Source organism: Melanotaenia boesemani, chromosome 7 (genome assembly GCF_017639745.1).
Source record: "Melanotaenia boesemani isolate fMelBoe1 chromosome 7, fMelBoe1.pri, whole genome shotgun sequence".
In the NCBI taxonomy this organism is placed as follows: Eukaryota; Metazoa; Chordata; class Actinopteri; order Atheriniformes; family Melanotaeniidae; genus Melanotaenia; species Melanotaenia boesemani.
In genome coordinates this window covers 37,982,264-38,002,863 of record NC_055688.1, presented here as the reverse complement: position 1 = coordinate 38,002,863, position 20,600 = coordinate 37,982,264, and the positions used below count along the sequence as shown (strand labels likewise).

The window sequence follows — 20,600 nt, the reverse complement described above, 5'->3', positions numbered from 1 at the left end:
CTGTTTATCATTTCGGCCATACGAACCCTGTATCTGCATGGAAATCAGTGCAGCTTTCCCACTTCCAGCCCAACACAGACAGAGAAACGCTGGTATGCTTCGCAGTCCCAGCCAAGGGCGAGATAGCTCAGTTCAAGCAGCAGACTGCAACAGATAAGACACGAGGCCGTTCTTTTCTAACATAAACGTTTTTATGTACAAATGAACTCAGCAATATTTAGCTGGAATAAACTGATTTCTGTGGGTACGGTTCCAGTGGAACTTTCACAAGTTTGCCTCAACATGCATCAGTAAAACCCCCAGAGACAAAGGAAACGTGTCCTTGGACATTCTGAGCCCAGCATAACGGGGTGGAGGGGAGCCTTGATCCCTCAGTGCAGATGCTAGATGAGCTCTGTGTATTTATCTACTACTACTGAACACTTCATCATATGATGATACACAGGTCCGAAAGAAATGACATTCAAAATACAGCTGAAAATAACTGTCAAAAAATGGACAAATCACATAGTTGCTCACAATGATGCACAACTTAAACGTGACATCTATTTGCAAGTCTGCCTCATTTATGAGTGTGTTGTGTCGAGCGTTTGGAGGAAGTTTGAATAGAAATGGAAGTGGCCGAGTACAGCTGAGCAGATCGTGTTAATAAAAATACTTAAATGTACCCACTGCTTCCAGACAGATTTCTTTTATGAACCAACACAAGAATGTTGAAAACATCTCTGTTTACTGATACTGATGATATTTTGAAATGACTTTTTTTGGCTCCCAGATATTGCCATGGTAACGCGCTCAAAACGTTCCAAAAGATCGATTGTTTTTCCAGAACAATTGTTACAAACGATTCGATCTCCCGGACGTTCCACTTCTGCCATCACTAGTGATTCAGCTGCTTTCAGAAGAACTTATTTGTACAATTCTGCCACTTGGACCATTGTGGAAATACTAGAAGGTAATCCCCATTAACAGAAACGATTCGCTACTCACGTTTACGGCAGAGGTCACTAACTAACAGACCGCGGTCCAGATCCGGACCCAGAACCTGTCCCACATGGACCCAGAGTTAAAATGTAAATGGATCTGACTGGGTGCTTTTACTTTAACTGGCGCAGATGCTGCAAACTTCATGGTAACGGTCAGGAAACACGCCGACCAATTGCAGGGGAGGTAAGCCGTCCCATGTGATGCACTCAGCCAATCAGTGTGTGAGGCTCCCGGCGGTAAACTGCCAGCTGGATCAAACAAAGACGGGATAAAGACGACTGCGCTGGAGAAACTTTGGGCTGGTTTTTCTGTTTTTCTGGGCTTGTTTCTTTCTGAGCGTAGCTGCTGATTGAGCTGGTCCTGCTCCTGTTAACCCCCCTGATTCTCTCACAGCTGTCACAAGATGGGATCTTATGTTAGAAGAGTCCAGACTATAAGAGGGGGGATCTAGGTTTCTGATAGTCTTCACAACGTGTACCTGCACTATAATGAACTCTTTAATCGTCTTCTAAGACGTATATGCGGAGAAATGCCTGCTATCAGTGCTGCTAGTTGGGAAGAAGATTTTATCTTTATTTTTAACCTCTAGACTTAAAAAATGCTCAATAATCCTGAACTTGTTCAGTTTCTAACAAAAACATAATTTTAGCCTCATACTATGACGACCGAGGCGTCTTGAACAACTAATGTCTGGATGTTGAGCTTCTACAGGCTGTTTTATATAAAAATAAACTGGTGGTGCAAAAATGCCATGGAGCACTGCCCAGAAGGCAGAAAAAACTTTTTCCTAAACTTAGCCTTGACTTGTGGCGTTATTATCTACGTCCAGGCAGGCTTCCCATGTTAGGCCTACAAAGACCTTACCACAATTCACGCCCAGACCTACAACTGAGGTCTGGCCCACTTCTGGCCTACTTAACTGAGCCATGATTAGCCCAGATTTGGCCCAAACATGTCTGCTATCTGGGTGGGCCCAGGCTGAGAGCAGGGCACATCTAAACCCACAATTCCTGGAGAAGGCGTGGGGATTTTAGTTGGCTAAACTCTCATCTGAGCTGCTTCTAGTTTCTGACCTTTGTCTATAATAAATCTCTAATTATCCCAAATCTTCACATACAGATTACATTTATTTTCTTGTGCAGATATGACCATGACTACATTATTTCTGTAGTTCAGAAGTGTAAAAATGTTCAGAAAAAATCTGACAAGACAAAGATTTGCATGTGTTGTATTTTATTATTTTGAAGCTATTTCTGACTAGTAAAAAAAAAACAAATGTTCCTGTTTAGAATGGTTAACATTAATGCTTTATTTTTAATTTTTTGATTTTTCAAAGGTCCACTGAAGTCTCCATTCCCGGCCTTGTTGATGCACATCCCTGCAGTTCATATAAACGTTGCTTCAGTCACCGGTTGGTTTGTAATATCTCGAAGAAAATCTTCGACTACGAGTTCTCCATCGCGGTTTGCTTGGGTAGCTGCAGCGGGACAAGATGCCAGTAAAATCAGTTCTGTGCTTCTTGTAATCATATCCTGGGAAGGAAGTGTGTCATGGTCATGGTGGGCGTCACCCGGTTGCCTCGTTTCGTTTTGCCGATCTTGCTGAGGCCGATGTACATGCCAGGGTGGGCAGCTGATTCATAGGCGTTGTAGTTGTTAGCCAGAAGACTCTCCTTGAACTTGCATTCATCGTTATAGTGACCCTGAAGAGAAAAGGGGAAAGAATGTTGGGCAATCACATCAAATATCAGTTTTTCTGAAAAGGTCTTTGTTTTCATTGGTCAGTAGAAAGGCGAAGGCTTGATTTAAGTGAATACAATGAAAATTAAAGTGCTTTGTTAACCCTTGTGGGTAATGATGGACTTTTCTGGCTTTTTGGGTCTTTGATTGGCCCTTATGTACTCAGCCTGTCGTCCAATAATCTGGTAGGGACCCCTCAGCTTTGTCTAATTTGGACGAACATCTAGGCTTCATTTCCTTTCCAAAAGTTTTGAAAAACTGTTTTTATCCATTTGAAGGCCCTTTTAGATGGAAACAAAATTCTTGAGGTCTTTTAGTCTGGTTTTAAAACCTGTCAAAACCTGCACCAGTTTTAATGACATCATACTTGCCAACGACTGAAGACACATTTTTCCTGATGCTTTTAGATTTAACAGCAGCTTTTTACACAGTCGACCATCCATCCATCCATCCATCCATCCATCCATCCATCCATCCATCCTTCAATCCATCCATCATTCATCCATCATCCATCCATCCATCCATCCATCCATCCATCCATCCATCATCCATCCATCCTTCAATCCATCCATCATTCATCCATCATCCATCCATCCATCCATCCATCCATCCATCCATCCATCCATCCATCATCCATCCATCCATCAATCCATCCATCCATCCATCCATCCATCCATCCATCCATCCATCCATCATCCATCCATCCATCCATCCATCCATCCATCCATCATCATCCATCCATCCATCCATCCATCCATCCATCCATCATCCATCCATCCATCCATCCATCCAGCATCCATCCATCCATCCATCATCCATCCATCCTTCAATCCATCCATCCATCCATCCATCCATCCATCCATAATCCATCCATCCATCCATCCATCATCCATCCATCCATCCATCCATCATCCATCCATCCATCCATCCTTCAATCCATCCATCCATCCATCGATCATCCATCCATCCTTCAATCCATCCATCCATCCATCCATCCATCCATCCATCCTTCAATCATCCATCCATTCATCCATCATCCATCCATCCATCCATCCATCCATCCATTCATCCATCCATCCATCATCCATCCATCCTTCAATCCATCCATCCATCCATCCTTCAATCCATCCATCCATCATCCATCCATCCTTCAATCCATCCATCCATCCATCCATCCATCATCCATCCATCCTTCAGTCCATCCATCCATCCATCCATCATCCATCCATCCTTCAATCCATCCATCATCCATCCATCCATCCTTCAATCCATCCATCCATCCATCCATCCATCCATCCTTCAATCCATCCATCCATCATCCATCCATCCTTCAATCCATCCATCCATCCATCCATCCATCCATCCATCCATCCATCCATCCATCATCCATCCATCCTTCAATCCATCCATCCATCCATCATCCATCCATCCATCCATCCATCCATCCATCCATCATCCATCCATCTATCCTTCAATCCATCCATCCATCCATCCTTCAATCCATCCATCCATCCATCCATCCATCCTTCCATCATCCATCCGTCCTTCAATCCATCAATCCATCCATCATCCATCCATCCGTCACCCATCCATCCATCCATCATCCATCCAGCCATCCATCCTTCAATCCATCCATCCATCCATCCATCCATCATCCATCCATCCTTCAAGCCATCCATCCATCCATCCATCCTTCAATCCATCCATCCATCCATCCATCATCCATCCATCCATCTATCCATCATCCATCATCCATCCATCCTTCAATCTATCCATCCATCCATCCTTCAATCCATCCATCCATCATCCATCCATCCATCCATCCATCCATCCATCCATCCATCATCCATCCATCCATCCTTCAATCCATCCATCCATCCATCCATCCATCCATCATCCATCCATCCTTCAATCCATCCATCCATCCATCCTTCCATCATCCATCCATCCTTCAATCCATCCATCCATCCATCCATCCATCCATCCATCCATCCATCCATCCATCCATCATCCATCCTTCAATCCATCCATCCATCCATTCATCCTTCAGTCCATCCATCCATCCATCCATCCATCCATCCTCCATCCATCCTTGCATCATCCATCCATCCTTCAATCAATCCATCCATCCATCCATCCTTCCATCATCCATCCACCCTTCAATCAATCCATCCATCCATTCATCATTATCCTTCAATCCATCCATCTATCCATCCATCCACCCATCCATCATCCATCCATCCTTCAGTCCATCCATCCATCCATCCATCCATCCACCCATCCATCATCCATCCATCCTTCAGTCCATCCATCCATCCATCCATCCATCCATCCATCCATCCATCATTATCCATCCATCCATCCATCCATTCATCCATCCATCCATCCATCCATCCATCCATCCATCCATCCATCCATTTTCTTGCGTTTTTTAGGGATCGGTTCGTGGGAGTGGCTGTCTAAACAGGGAAACCCAAACCTCCCTCTCCCTGGCCAAATTTGCCAGCTCATCCGAGGCGTTCCCAGGCCAGCCAGGAGATGTAGTCCCTCCAGTGTGTTCTGGGTCTCTTCCTGTTGGGATATGCCTGGAAAACCTCCTTCAGGGAGGCGTCAAGCAGGCATCTTGACCAGATGATCCACCTCATCTGGCTCCTCTCAATGTGGGGAAGCAGCAACTCTACTCTGATCTCCTCCTGGATGACCAAGCTTCTCACCCTATCTCTAACCCCTGTCTCTAAACCCCGTCCAAGCCCCGTTGAGCTCAGCAGCTCAGGTAGGAGCAGACAGGAAATCAGACATGGGAGAGGTGTAAAAGCTTCAAAATAAAAGCCCCCTTGCAGATTTGCGCTGCTGACCCATGTAACCGCGTATGGACCCCTCAGCGTTGGTCAACTTTGTAGTTTTAAAGTTCTTTATAAACAAATTTGATTGAATTGACAAACAAAATTAATTATAATTTTCTAAAGCAGGTCTTGAGGAGAGGATTCTTTAGTCTACTAATGACCTGAAAGGGTAGTAAATGAAAGCGACCCACAATGGGGCCTTTGGGACCTGGCCTGTCTAAGGTACCTTTGATAGCGCCTGTCTTAACACTGCTCTCTGCTATTAGCTAGCGCTGACCAGATGCGCTAGCTCTTTCAACAGAGTGAACGACCAGTGCCAATCAGACCAAGTTCACTTTTCCTTTTGCGCCTTTGGGTCATGATTAACCAGCTGGGTTTACTGCTGACAAGGCAGCGTGATTGCAGCACTTGTACGTGACATGGGCCGATGTGCTGCTTGCAGCTTTATGTAAATAATTTTTTTCCTGACATCAAATTGCTTGCAGCTCGCTGTCAAGCCAGCAGCCTGACTGGACACCTTTTCTCTTAAGCTTGATTTATACTCGCGTGGCGTCTGCGTGGAGTCTGCGTACGTCGAAACATCGAATTATCGATGTTACGCTGGTGAGTTTGTTTTTGCACTCGAGTGTTGTTTTGGTGTCGTGCTGCAGTTTCTCCTCCTCACCTGAAGGTGGCAGCAGGGGCGGTATCGGCTGGTAAATTCACCAGGTTGGAGTTCTTTTGATGGTTCTCTTCAGTTCTGCTACGTATTTCATGTTTTAAAACAACAAAGGTGTCCAGTACGGTTCAGTGTCTTTATTAGCTTGTGGAAGAAAACGAAGAAATAATCCGATCAGGTTCTCATCAACTCGGGTGTTGTTTTTAAGAACGGTGGTTACAACACAAATTCAGCGAAAAGATCCAGAAATCTGGAAACTCGTAATCCCAAATGGACCAATGATAAGGGAGTACTTCCTCGTAACCTTCTGCGTAGCAGGGGTGCACGTCAGGTCTGGAAGAGGTTTGCTCGGAGCTACGTAGCGCCTACAGTGGTGACGCGAGTATAAATCCGCCTTTAACCTTCAATTTACTTCAATCCACAGTGAGAATTTGTGACAAATGATAAATTACAGAATAAAGATATAAAATGTTGTAATGCTTTGATAAAACTAAAAGTAATGAACTTGAATGGACTGTGGAAAAGATCTGGGCTGAAACTACAGTTATATTTCAGATCACACACCTTGCTACACATCTTGTTCTTACCGAACCGTAGAGTTTGCCTTTGCCACTCATGGCGATGAAGAGGCCACTTGTCACCCCATACAGAGACACCACTCCTCTCTCCACTGGAGAAATTTCTATAAGACCTGGAGAAACAAAAATCATCAGAGGGTTAAAAAATGAAGTAAATTCTACTCGCCTGTGATCACAGCCTGTGTGTCATGAGACAATTAAAAAACAAGCAAACAAAACAGATCCGGTTCGTCCTGGAGTCGGTAGTCCACGATCCAACGTTTTATTCGTTTATACACGAACAGACTGATTTAAAGAGTTCTACAAATAAATAATTTACTCTCTTCAAACTCAACACGTTGGGTTAAGCGTGAGGTCTCACTAATCGTTATTTTATAGCTTATATAGCACCTTAACATAGAAATGATCTGATGTTTTAAACTACAGTGTGTGAAAAAGTCTTTTATTTTATGTTTGTCACACTTAAATGTTTCAGATCTTAAAACAAACTTAAATATTAGTCAAAGACAACACAAGTAAACACAACGTGCAGTTTTTATTTTTAAGAAGAAATAAAAAAAATCTAAACCTACATGGCCCTGTGAGAAAAAGTGATTGCCCCCTTGTTAAAACATAACTGGTTCATCACACCTGAGTTCAGTTTCTGTAGCCACACCTGTTCTCAATCCAGAAATCACTTAACTGGGACCTGCCTGACAGAGGGAGGTAGACCAAAACATCCTCATAGCTGGACATCACGTCAGGAGCAAAGACATTCAGGAACAAAGAAGAAAGAAAGAGATCCATCAGTCTGGAAAAGGTTCTAAAGGCGTCTCTAAAGCGTTGGGAACCACAGTGAGAGACGTTATCCACAAATGGTGAAAAGGGAGGGAAAGTGTTGACAAGGTTTACTCGCTGCAAGTCTCATCTTTGACTGAGAAACATTTTCCAGCAGGTGTTACTGTCCTCTTCTGTCATTCATAGAAATGATAAAAGGGGCTGTTCGGTGACTCTGGTTTAGGTAACAGGGTTATGGAAAGCTACCTGCAGCTACTTTTGTATTTGGGGTGCTGGTGCAGCGGGGATACTGATTGTGTTACTGAATTCATACTGTTGTATTCACATGAATTCTGAGACAAATGCTTGTGCAACTTTGTGAAGTGTCATAGATTTTTATTTAAAAATAGCATTTTCTCAGTAATGTTTGTGAGTCTGCTCCTCATCTGGTATGCTACCTTTTCAGCTTTGGAGAAGACCCGCATACAAGGCACAGATGTGGCAGGCATGTGTAAATACAGTTTAGTCAGGCTGGTTAGGTTGGGGAACATAGTTCTGCATGTCCTCCAGTATCTGAGCGGGTCTTCTCCTCTGGAGATGAAGGTTCGGCTGGATACCGCTGCACCTGAAGGCTCTTTGGCCTTGACGCTGGATCTAAAATATGTTAACTATCCTTCTTGCCTTGGTCCTGATGTCTGTCAAAGCCTTTGTTTGTTCCAGTGCCTTTATGACAACCAGACTGAGGCTATGCACGAAGCGAGGCACCTTTCTCAGTCACATGGGTGTTGCCATTAACTGCATGTTTGATGCGTTGTCCCTGAGGAGACAATGGACTTTATGCCTCAATCCCCACGCAGTCAACTGTGAGTCCATGGCATCCCTTAAATTCTTGGCTATGTGAGACTGTGTGAAGTGGCCGACACCCAGCAGAACACTTGTTAACTCCATGTCTTCATTTATGTAGTGGCAGGTGACCCCAAAGACGCCATCCATGGCAATAGATGACCACATACTACACATGACTACATAACTTATACTTCAGAAAATATGATCAGAAATAAAACTAAAAATGTAAACGATCAAATAATGATCAGAAAGTATGGTACAGTCCACATGCCTGAAATGGTTCCAGGTCCTTTCAGGTAACGAATGTTGGGGTCCAACAGCAAAACGTAGGTGAGGTGTGTGAATTGCCAAATGTTTCTCTGTGTCTCCAAAAAATCCCAGTGCTTTCTCCTCGATCGTAAATAGATGGTCTTTTGTGAAATAGAAAAGCCGGGTGAAATTAGTTGTTCCAAGACCAGTGGCCCATGGCTACTGGAAAGTCAGTGAGTTCTAAGGTAATGCATCACCCATTTTTCTAAGAAGCTTTTGTGTAAATATGTTAAATTAATTAATTAAATTAATTAATTTATATCCTCTTTACAAACATTTTAGTGAACATTTTAAATTCACAATCAGCTTTTGAACTTTGTTAATGTTTCTTGCTCACAATCAAAGTCCTGTTGTGCACTACAGTGCACGTCTTGTAAAATTTAAACAAAATAAGGTAAAAACAAAATAATCTTTGGAATGTGTTTTTTAGCACCTCAATACTTGATTTATATTAAAAAAAATCTAAATCAAAATACTTTTTTTCTCCCGGGTCTCAGGGGGTTAAAAGATGAGAGGCCTGTAATTCCCATCGTAGGTAAACCTCAACGATGAGAAACAAATGAGAAAAAAATCCAGACATCACATTGTCTGATTTTTAATGAATGAATTGGTAGATTTCTCGGTAAAATAAGTATTTGGTCACCAACAAACAAGCAAGATTTCTGGCTCTCACAGACCTGTAACTTCTTTAAGAGGCTCCTCCGTCCTCCACTCGTTACCTGTATTAATGGCACCTGTTTGCACTTGTTATCAGTGTAAAAGACACCTGTCCACAACCTCAAACAGTCTCCAAACTCCACTATGGCCAAGACCAAAGAGATGTCAAACTACACCAGAAACAACATGTAGACCTGCACCAGGCTGGGAAAACTGAGTCTGCAGTAGGTAGCAGCTCAGTGTGAAGAAATCAGCTGTGGGAGCGATTATTAGAAAATGGAAAACATACAAGACCACTGATAATCTCCCTCCGTCTGGGGCTCCACGCAACATCTCCTAGTTTGTTAGAGAGCATCTAGATGATCCAGAGGAGGATTGGAAGAATGTCATATGGTCAGATGAAACCAAAATAGAACTTTTCGGTAAAATCTCAGCCTGATGTGTTTGGAGGAGAAAGAATGCTGAGTTGCATCCAAAGAATGGCAAACCTACTGTGAAGCATGGGGGTGGTAACATCATGGTTTGGAGCGGATTTTCTGCAAAGGGACCAGGACGACTGATCCATGTAAAGGAAAGAATGAATGGGGCCATGCATTGTGAGATTTTCAGTGAAAACCTCCTTCCATCAGCAAGCACACTGAAGATGAAACGTGGCTGGGTCTTTCAGCATGACAATGATCCCAAACACACCGCCCGGCCAACGAAGGAGTGGCTTCGTAAGAAGCATTTCAAGGTCCTGGAGTGGCCGAGCCAGCCTCCAGACCTCTACCCCATAGAAAATCTTTGGAGCGAGTTGAAAATCCATGTCACATCTCTGCTCTAGAGGCGATCTTCATGGAGGAACGGGCCAAAACACCAGCAACAGTGTGAAAACCTGGTCAAGAACTACAGAAAACGTCTGACCTCTGTCACTGCCAACGAAGGCTATATGACAAAGTACTGAGATGAACTTTTGTTATTGATCAAATACTTATTTCACCGAAGAATTTACCAATTAATTCATTAAAAATCAGACTGTGATTTCCAGGTTTTTTTTTCTCATTTTGTCTCCTATGGTGAAAATTACAGGCCTCCCATCGTTTTAAGTGGGAGAACTTGAACAGTTGGTGGCTGAATAAATACTTTTTTGCCCCATTGTATCAGCAGTTAGGCTAACCCTTTCTGCCTTCTCCACAGCTTTAATGACCCTCTTCATATTTCTTCTCCACTAACACCTTCAAAGCGTGGTGAGTTGCCAGGACATACGTGGGGTTTAGCTTCTGCAAAAAGGCCCTGAAGCTTTTGTCCTCCACCAATCCATCCATTACAACCATGCCCATCAGTGCCTCACCCTGTTCAGCTTTATGCCCTAAAAATAAGATAAATGACAAACTGAACATTAATTACCCATATTTTACAAGTATTTATCTAATAATCTCTAGCATAGTGTATACGTTTACAGGCCTACCTTGATGCTTCGCTGCACCTGAGGAGCAAGAACAGCAGCAGCAACAGGTGTATTCAGCGTTGTTTCCGGGTGTTTGGAGCACAAATGCTGCAGCATCGATGACGTGTTAGCGCTGTACGTTAGCTCCTGAGCACAGAGCAAACATTTGTCTTCTTTTGGGGAAAAAAGAATGCTCCATTGCGTAGGAATGTGTTCTTTTAGGTGCCACTAATCGCAGTGTTATGTGCAAAATGTCTTTTTCCTCTAGAAGCAGACCTGCTGCTATATGAAGAAAATGGAGTAAATTTTGGTTTACAAACACTAAATCAGGGGTGTTCAACCTATGGCTTTGGAGCAGCAAGTGGCCGTCTGGACCTTCCACAATGGCTCTTAACACACGGCTAAACATGCTAAAGAACTAACTCATGTTTTTAAATTTAGATAAAATAACAAATGCAGGTTTTCTAGCAAATTGTTCCTCTTTTTTTTCATGGAATAATTGCATGAATTTCTACAACATAATGACACTAAAAGTACCAGGAATATTTTTTTATCTATCTTTCTAGTCATTAGGTTGGAAACTATGGACTTTTTTCTTTTCTTTAACATAATTTTCCACAAATATCTACATCCCATAAAAGAAAGTCTCTGTCCTCTTTCTGCAAAGGTTTGATGTTTTTCTTTTTTTTTTAAACCTAAAATTAGAAATGAAAACGAGCTTCTTCAAAAATGACAACAAATGACCTATAGTTGATATTTATGAAAATTCTAAGTCGTATTTTTCCAAAGGTCGGGTAACATTTGCAGCTGATGGACAAATCTTATTGATGACATTGTGACCATCTGTGAGAGACACAGCTAGTCATTAATGATTGTGATCAGAACTGTTTTTCCAGGACTTATCTTTAGAGCCCCTGGGAGTGAATACAGTTGTAGAAACACATGAAAGGACTTTATCGCCTTCTTCTGTGGTTGGTCAACATGGACCTCACTCCAGGGGTCCATGGCCAGAGGCCAAGAGGGACCATTGTTCCCAGGTGGTTTCCGGGTGTAGCGTCAGGTCTGTAGATGTAACTATAAACATGTGTGGTATCCACAGAAAGTCCAGAATCTTAGCTACCAGCTCAGTAAAACCATTTCTATCACCAACAAACACAGTTAAGACAACAATATTTAAAATACCAGATACACAAAGTCTGAAAAATACATGTAAACACAGATGATGTTTCCCCATGAACACGAACAAACGGCTCCTCTACCGAAAGCTCACATCTCACAGATTCCACAGCTGGAAGTTTCATCTTAATATGACCAAGATTCACCGAACCAGAGGCAGAAGAAGACCCGATTTATGCTGCATGCTTCTAAAAGTCAGAAAACATGTTTTACCTTTGCTGTCTGTCTTAAATTAAAACCGTATTTATTTAAATAAATAAATAAGTAAATAAAAAGTTTGTCATTGTCTTTTGGGAGCAGTTTCCTGTCTAAAAATCATGATGTTCTGCCATATGCATGGGTTCTGACAGACAAAGAGAAACGTCAGTTCTTCTTCTTCTTTCTTAAGTTCCAGACAGAAAACGTCTCCATGTTCATAAAGCTGTTCTCTCCTGATTACATCAGACGCACCGCTGCAGCAGGGAAGGGAGACACGGACGCCATGTTTCTGTGGTCAAAACCAGTGAGCAAAAAAAGGCCGGGCCTTTGCCAATGGGGCTCGGTTGGGTTCAGCCTGACAGGGTGACATGGGTATCCCCTGCCGTGGGCTCACCGCCTGCAGGAGGGGCCATAGGGGTCGTGTGCAGTGTGAGCTGGGCGGGTGCCAGAGGCGGGGACCCTAGCGGTTTGATCCTCGGCTGCAGAAGCTAGGGACATGGAATGTCACCTCTCTGGCGGGGAAGGAGCCTGAGCTGGTGCGCGAGGTTGAGCAGTTCCGGCTAGATATAGTTGAACTCACCTTGATGCACGGCTTGGGCTCTGGAACCACTGTCCTTGAGAGGGGCTGGACCCTCTTCCATTCTGGAGTTGCTCAGAGGCGCTGAGCAGGTGTGGGCATGTTCATTCCCCCCCAACTTGGTGCCTGTACATTGGGGTTTAACCCCGGTGGATGAGAGGGTAGCCTCCCTCCACCTTCAGGTGGGGGGACGGGTCCTGACTGTTGTTTGTGCTTATGCACCAGCAGTTCAGAGTAACTACCCTTTTTGGAGTCCTTGGAGGGGGTGTTTTGAGAGCACTCCTTCTGGGGACTTCCTTGTTCTGCTGGGGGACTTCAATGCTCACGTGGGCAATGACAGCGAGACCTGGAGGGGCGTAATTGGGAGGAACGGCCCCCCTGATCTGAATCTGAGTGGTGCTTTGTTGTTGGACTTCTGTGCTTGTCATGGACTGTCCATAACGAACACCTTGTTCAGACATAAGAGTGTCCACATGTGCACTTGGCAGCAGGACACTCTAGGCTGCAGTTCAATGATCGACTTTGTAGTCGTATCGTCGGACTTGCGGCCGCATGTTCTAGACACTCGGGTGAAGAGAGGGGCGGAGCTGTCAACTGACCACCACCGGTTGGTGAGTTGGCTCAGATGGTGGGGGAGGATGCCGGTCAGGCCTGGCAGACCCAAACGTGTTGTGAGGGTCTGCTGGGAATGTCTGGCAGAGTGCCCAGTCAGAAAGAGTTTCAACTCCCATATCCAGCAGAGCTTCAACCATGTCCCGGGTGAGGCGGGGGACATTGAGTCCAAGTGAGCTGTGTTCCGTTCCTATTGTCGAGGCGGCCAGCCACAGCTGTGGCCGTAAGGTCGTCTGTGCCTGTCATGGCGGTAACCACCAAACTCGTTGGTGGACACCAGCAGTAAGGGATGCCGTCAAGCTGAAGGAGTCCCATCGGGCCTTTTTGGTCTGTGGGACTCTAGAGGAAGCTGATGGGTATCGGCAGGCTAAGCGGAGCGCAGCTTCGGCGGTCGCTAAGGCAAAAACTCGGGCATGGGAGGAGTTTGGAGGGGCCATGGAGAATGACTTCTGGACGGCTTCGAGGAGATTCTAGTTCACCATCCGGCGGCTCAGGAGGGGAAAGCAGTGCTTCGTCAACACTGTGTACAGTGGGGATGGGGGGCTGCTGACCTCGACTTGGGACGTTGTGAGGCGGTGGAAGGAATACTTCGAAGACCTTCTCAATCCCACCAACACGTCTTCCGATGAGTTGTCTCTCCCATCTCTGGGGCTGAGGTGGTTAAAAAGCTCCCCAGTGGCAAGGCCCTGGGGGTGGATGAGGTCCGCCTAGAGTTCCTTAAGGCTCTGGATGCTGTAGGGCTGTCTAGATTGATAGGCCTCTGCAGCATCGTGTGGACATCGGGGACAGTTCCCCTGAACTGGCAGACTGGGGTGGTGGTCCCCCTCTTCAAAAAGGGGGACAGGAGGGTGTGCTCCAACTACAGGGGGATCACAATCCTCAGTCCCCCTGGTAAGGTCTATTCAGGGGTGCTTGAGGGGAGGGTCCGTCGGATAGTCGAACTTTGGATTGAGGAGGAGCAGTGTGGTTTTCGTCCCGGTCGTGGAACAGTGGACCAGCTCTACACCCTCTTCAGGGTCTTTGAGGGGGCATGGGAGTTCGCTCAACCAGTCTACGTGTGCTTTGTGGACTTGGAGAAGGTGTTCAACTGTGTCCCCCGGGGACTCCTGTTGGGGGTACTCTGGGAGTATGGAGTGCCAGACTCCTTGTACGAGCTGTTCGGTCCCTGTACGACCGGTGCCAGAGCTTGGTCTGCATCGCCGGCAGTAAATCAGAATCATTTCCAGTGCGGGTTGGACTCATGATCTTCAGCTCTCACTGGAGCGATTCGCAGCCGAGTGTGAAGCGGCTGGGATGAGAATCAGCACCTCCAAGTCTGAGACCATGGCTGGAAAAGGGTGGTGTGCTTTCTCCGGGTCTGCAATAGGGTCCTGCCCCAAGTGGAGGAGTTCACGTATCTCTGGGTCTTGTTCAGGAGTGAGGGAAGGATGGTGCGGGAGATGGACGGGTGGATCGGTGCGTCGTCTGCAGTGATGCAGACTCTGCATCGGTCTGTCATGGTCAAGAAGGAGCTGAGCCAAAAGGCAAAGCTCTTGATTTACCGGTCGATCTATGTTCCTACCCTCACCTATGGTCACGAGCTGTGGGTAGTGACCGAAAGAACAAGATTGCAAATACAAGCGGCCGAAATGAGTTTTCTCCGCAGGGTGGCCGGGCTCTCCCTTAGAGATAGGGTGAGAAGCTCGGTGATCCGGGAGGGGATCAGAGTAGAGCAGCTGCTCCTCCACATCGAGAGGAGCCAGATGAGGTGGCTTGGGCATCTGGTTAGGATGCCTCCTGGACGCCTCCCTGGTGAGGTGTTCCGGGCACGTCCCACCGGAAAGAGGCCCCGGGGCAGACCCAGGACACGGTGGATGGACTACATCTCACGGCTGACCTGGGAACCGCGACCCGACTTTGGATAAGCGGAAGAAGTTGGATGGATGGACATATAGTAAACCTGATTTCACCTCAGTTTCCAAAAGTCTCCACTAACACCAGAAAAAGTCTCTAGATGTGTTGGTAGTCGCTTCTTTGAAATAGAGTCACTAGATGGACCTGAAAACTTGCTAATTATAGTGCTAACGTAGCTAAGATAGCATCACTGACTTAGCCAAGCTCTGACGTGTGTCTCAATTTAATCTGTGTACCAATTAAATTGTATATAAGTATATTTTCACAACTATGACGGCTGTACAGGAAAACTAAAAAAAATGGAATATTGCGCAAAACTTAATTTATTTCAGTAATTTAACTTTAAAAGGTAAATGAATATATTACATGCAAGGATTTCAAGCATTTATTCATTATAATTTTTATGATTATGCTTACAGTAAAAATCTAAATCTTAGAAAATTAGAATAGTGTGAAAAGGTTCATTGTTAATAAAACTCAATCTTTGACATTTAATTTCATCCCCTCATCAGCTTTAAAAAACAAATACAATTTTAATTGGGACTCCTCAGTCATTAAGTACTTAGGAGTAAATCTAACAAAAGATAATAATCAGCTGTATTCTGAAAATTATGTAAACGTTAGCAAAGTAATAAAAGAGGACCTTGATAGATGGGCTCATTTACCCCTGGACATTGGGAGTAGAGTTAGGGTGATAAAAACAAACGTCTTACCCAGACTCCTTTATTTATTCCAGTCTTTACCGATTTATATATCTGACACTCAGTTTAGTGAATGGGACAAAGTAATCTCCCGGTTTATTTGGAGTGGTAAGACCCCAAGGGTGAGATATAAAACACTGCAATTACCTAAATTAAAAGGAGGGATGGGCCTACCACGCCTAAAAGATTATTATCTAGCAGCACAGATCAGACCTCTTATGCTTTGGTGCAACCAAGAAATTTGGACAAAATGGAAAGTTCTGGAGTCGTCTTTATTGGAAAGACCCTTGCAGAGTTTGCTGGGATGTCCACAGGCGGCCAAATACTGTGATATTGAGAGCCAACTGGTTAATTTTTCTATTGATATCTGGTTTAGAACAGTAAGGCAACTTAAAATTCAGAGAGAAATCCTGATTTTGACTTGGCCAGTATATGACCCAGTTTTTAAACTGGCTATAGCTTCCGGAGGTGCGGTCCGGTGGGAAAGACAGGGAATTACAGCATTGTGTTTAATGGTAGAAGATCAGGATTTCATAGACTTCAAGACAATGTCAGAAAGATTTGGTCTGATTAGACAAGATTTTTATAGATATCTTCAACTTAGACATTACTTTGATAAAAACATGAAAGGGCATATCCCAAAAAACTTATCAGGTATCACACAAATGTTTATCAGTGCCTACAATAAAAAATTATCTAGAAAAATTATAGGTCAACTATATAGGCATATAATTGATCTCAGGGGCCACTCAACTACTTACATAAAGGTAAAATGGGAAGAGGAGCTGGGATTAGCAATCTCTCCAGAGCAATGGATAAATATAATTAACACACAGATTACAACTACTGTTTCACAGACCTGGAGAGACTTCTCATGGAAAAACTTTGCAAGATTTTTTTTAACCCCAAAACAAATTAGTAAACAAACTGGAGCCCAACTTCAATGTTGGAGGGGATGTGGACACTCCCCAGCAGATCATTCACATATATTTTGGAATTGCCCTGTTATTAAGTCCTTTTGGGAGGATGTCCATACCATCATTGCAGACGTTCTGGGTTACAGTATTGACTTCACATGTATTTCACTTTACTTGGGGTATATTGACCCTAGCCTACCCAAGAACGATAGATACCTCCTTAAGATTTTTATGGTAACAAGTAAAAAGACCATAACAAGACAGTGGCTTAGTAAGGATCCCCCCACTATTAGCCAATGGATAACTATAATCAGGTATATACAAAGTATGGAATGTATGACTCTGAGCCTGAGGCTCCAGAAGGATAAATGTGATGTTCTTTGGGAAAAGTGGAATTCTTACTTGGCAAAGGGAGTTGACAACATATACTCAATTTGAATGATCAGGAATTATTGTGAATATTTATATTCAGGTTTATAATCCCCTGCCCCTCCCCTAGCTATTTATTTATTTACTATTTGTTTTTTGTTTTTTTTTTTGTTTTTTTTTTTTTCTTTTTTTTTTACTTGTGTGCTTTTGTTGTTTTTTTGTTCTGTCTGTTTTATTTTGATAAGTTTGTTTTTATTTTGGATAAACGGTACGATGCCAGGAAAATCTTGTATTTCCGTAACATGTTATTTACTGCTCTGTTTATAAATTCCTGGAAACATAAAAATAAAGTGTTAAAAAAGAAAAGGTTCATTGTTGTAGCCTCTGAGTAAAGTAATCCTAGGAATGAGTAAAGTAATCCAGGGAATGAGTAAAGCTCCAGAGCTTCTGTCCCACAGTGATGAGACAGACGTCTCTGGAACCAGCAGAGTCTCTGCTGTCATGTGACTCCTTGTTTGTGTTGATAAATTAGCAGAAGCTCTGAAGTGGAAAGAGATGCTCTCATGGTTTTCTACATTCACATACAACTGCTTAGGACAGGGGTGTCCAAAGTCGGTCCTCGAGGGCCGCTGTCCTGCAGATTTTCAATGTTTCCTGCTTCAACACACCTGACTCAAATTAAATGGATCCAACAGCCAATTAAGTTTTGCACAATGACTCATTAATTTAGTCAGGTGGTTTTGGAGCAGGGACACATTGAAAACCTGCAGGATTGTGGCCCTCGAGGACCGGAGCTGGGCACCCCTGTCCTAAGCAGTTGTATGTGAATGTAGAAAACCATGAGAGCATCTCTTTCCACTTCAGAGCTTCTGCTAATTTATCAACACAAACAAGGAGTCACATGACAGCAGAGACTCTGCTGGTTCCAGAGACGTCTGGAGTCTTTTAGCTGAGTTTCTCCCATCATGTTGCTATGCTACATGTTAGCATTGCTGCTTCCTGCTGTCTGCAAACACCTTATGTTCTGTAGGATCTCATGCTGACGTAAACAGGACTATTTTACATTTTTTACCCACATGAAATAAGAACAATTAATCACAGAAACCCAAAGAAAATGTTTCCTACACTAGCCAGTGATGACTAGTTCCACAGATGGATCACTGAATGTCAGTTACTTACTGTATTTGTTCTCATTATGTACTCCTGATATCTTCCCGTTAGGTAGGACCTGGATGTGGAAGCCAATTCCTACATTACAGTAAAGCTTTCTTAGTCTCTTTATCCCCAGCAGGTATTCTCCGTCTCTTACTTCCCGTTTCCTCCAGGAGTTGCTGCTGGTCTGCACCACTGATCTGGCGCTGTGTGAGGTTTGCCTCGTACTGATGGTGAGAGGAAGCGTTGCAAAAGAGCTCCACAGGAGGACTCCATACAGGACCACAGGAAGCTTCGACCTCAACAGCGCCATCATCTGGTTACCAGTTCTGACAATCATAGAGGTGTACAAGTTTGTGTATTTCTAAGCCAAATTTAGAGTTAACTAAGAAATGTTTCCAGATTCAGTCTCACCTTGGAGATAATGCCTCCACTTCTGCAACCTTAAAAGCTGGTTGTGGAGCTACAGAATGCATGATCAAACATCTCTAAACACCTAATCCATTTAGAGTCCAGTTCTTCAAGGATTTGTCTGTTTCCTCATTTTTCTGCCTCTTCAGGTGAATGCAGAAGAAAAACATCATACTTATAAGTGCTGCGTATGACATCATTCACCACCTGCTGTGGTGCCTGTGAGTCACCTGTGCAGTGGACGCACACTGACTGAGAAATGTAGAAAATACATAGTGACAGAAAACCAGAGGGACACGCAAGCACACAGAAACAGTAAATAGGTTAATCTGATGGTGGGACAGGACCATGAACCCCCTCAGCAAATAAAGAAGGTGAGGCTGACGTCAGTCATTGGTTAGTTTTGATGTCGTACTCTATCCTGGCTTCCCCTGAGCCTGTTTGCATGAACACACCCCGAATTCTAACTTCAGGACAGTGTTTCTCTTTTCAGGCTGCAGGATGAGCTTTAAAAATCATCTCAGTCCATTTCTGGTCCTCATAGACAAATATTACGTGTTTACCTCCTGCGCTGTTAGTACAGTCACTTATGATATCAAAAACTTGTATTTACACGATGGCGACAGGAAGACAAAGCAAGACAATATGCTTTTACATTCCTCATGAAAACATAACGAAAATATACAAACAACTTCTCAATGTTATACTACTGACATGTGCTAGTTAAAGTTTTTATTTCATTTTAAATGGTTATGTTTCCTGCATTAATCTCACATTAAGTAAATCCAACCTAAGTTATAATATATGATAATAATATTCACATTAATTATAACATTTGGTCCTTCCTGTCTACATTCTCTATAAATTTCATAGAAAAGTTCTCTGGATGGATTTAATTTCACATAAAAAACAGTTAATTTTATATATTAGTAGAATATTTAAAGTAGATGTATTATGCTCCTTTCAGGCTAATTTATTTTAATATGTGAGTCAACAAGGGCAGGAATTAATCCAGCATTTTTTCACAAACCCCTTTATTTATATCGATCCACTGTGAAGGCTCTCAGATCAGCCTCTGCCACAAACAAGCAGAACAAGACGCTTCCACCCTAAGCCCCGCCTCCCATTGATGTGCGCTGCCTCTGACTGGTCAACTGCGGGGAGTAGTTATCGGGAGCGTGCAGTGTTTTCATCATAGAAACACCGGCAGAACTCGGAAACAAACTGAATTAATATAAAAACTCAGTAAAAATGTCAACACAAAACAGCCGTACATGTTCGAGCCCGATTCAGACCCCGAAAATGAGAGTGAAAAACTTAGCAACCTAAAGCAACTCAGTGACCTGCAGCTACTCAGCAACCCACAGTGACTCAGCAACCTAAAGCAACTCAGCAACCCACAGCTACTCAGCAACCCGCAGTGACTCAGCAACCCACAGCTACTCAGCAACCCGCAGCTACTCAGCAACCCACAGCTACTCAGCAACCCACAGTGACTCAGCAACCCACAGTGACTCAGCAACCTAAAGCAACTCAGCAACCCGCAGCTACTCAGCAACCCGCAGCTACTCAGCAACCCACAGTGACTCAGCAACCTAAAGCAACTCAGCAACCCGCAGCTACTCAGCAACCCGCAGCTACTCAGCAACCCGCAGCTACTCAGCAACCCACAGTGACTCAGCAACCTAAAGCTACTCAGCAACCCGCAGCTACTCAGCAACCCACAGTGACTCAGCAACCTAAAGCTACTCAGCAACCCGCAGCTACTCAGCAACCCACAGCTACTCAGCAACCC

At 43.9% G+C, this 20,600-nt stretch overlaps 1 protein-coding gene across 1 annotated transcript; it reads right to left on the bottom strand.

Moving 5' to 3' along the window:
• Positions 1 to 2,336: 2,336 nt before the first annotated feature.
• LOC121643186 (fibroblast growth factor 4-like) lies at positions 2,337 to 18,723 on the bottom strand. The gene is made up of 3 exons (XM_041990461.1): positions 18,422 to 18,723; positions 6,815 to 6,918; positions 2,337 to 2,689 (listed from the first exon to the last, which is right to left on the bottom strand). Exons 1-3 carry the CDS (start codon positions 18,708 to 18,710, stop codon positions 2,513 to 2,515), a joined length of 570 nt encoding a protein of 189 aa, XP_041846395.1. The 5' UTR covers positions 18,711 to 18,723; the 3' UTR covers positions 2,337 to 2,512.
• Between the last annotated feature and the right edge of the window lie 1,877 nt (positions 18,724 to 20,600).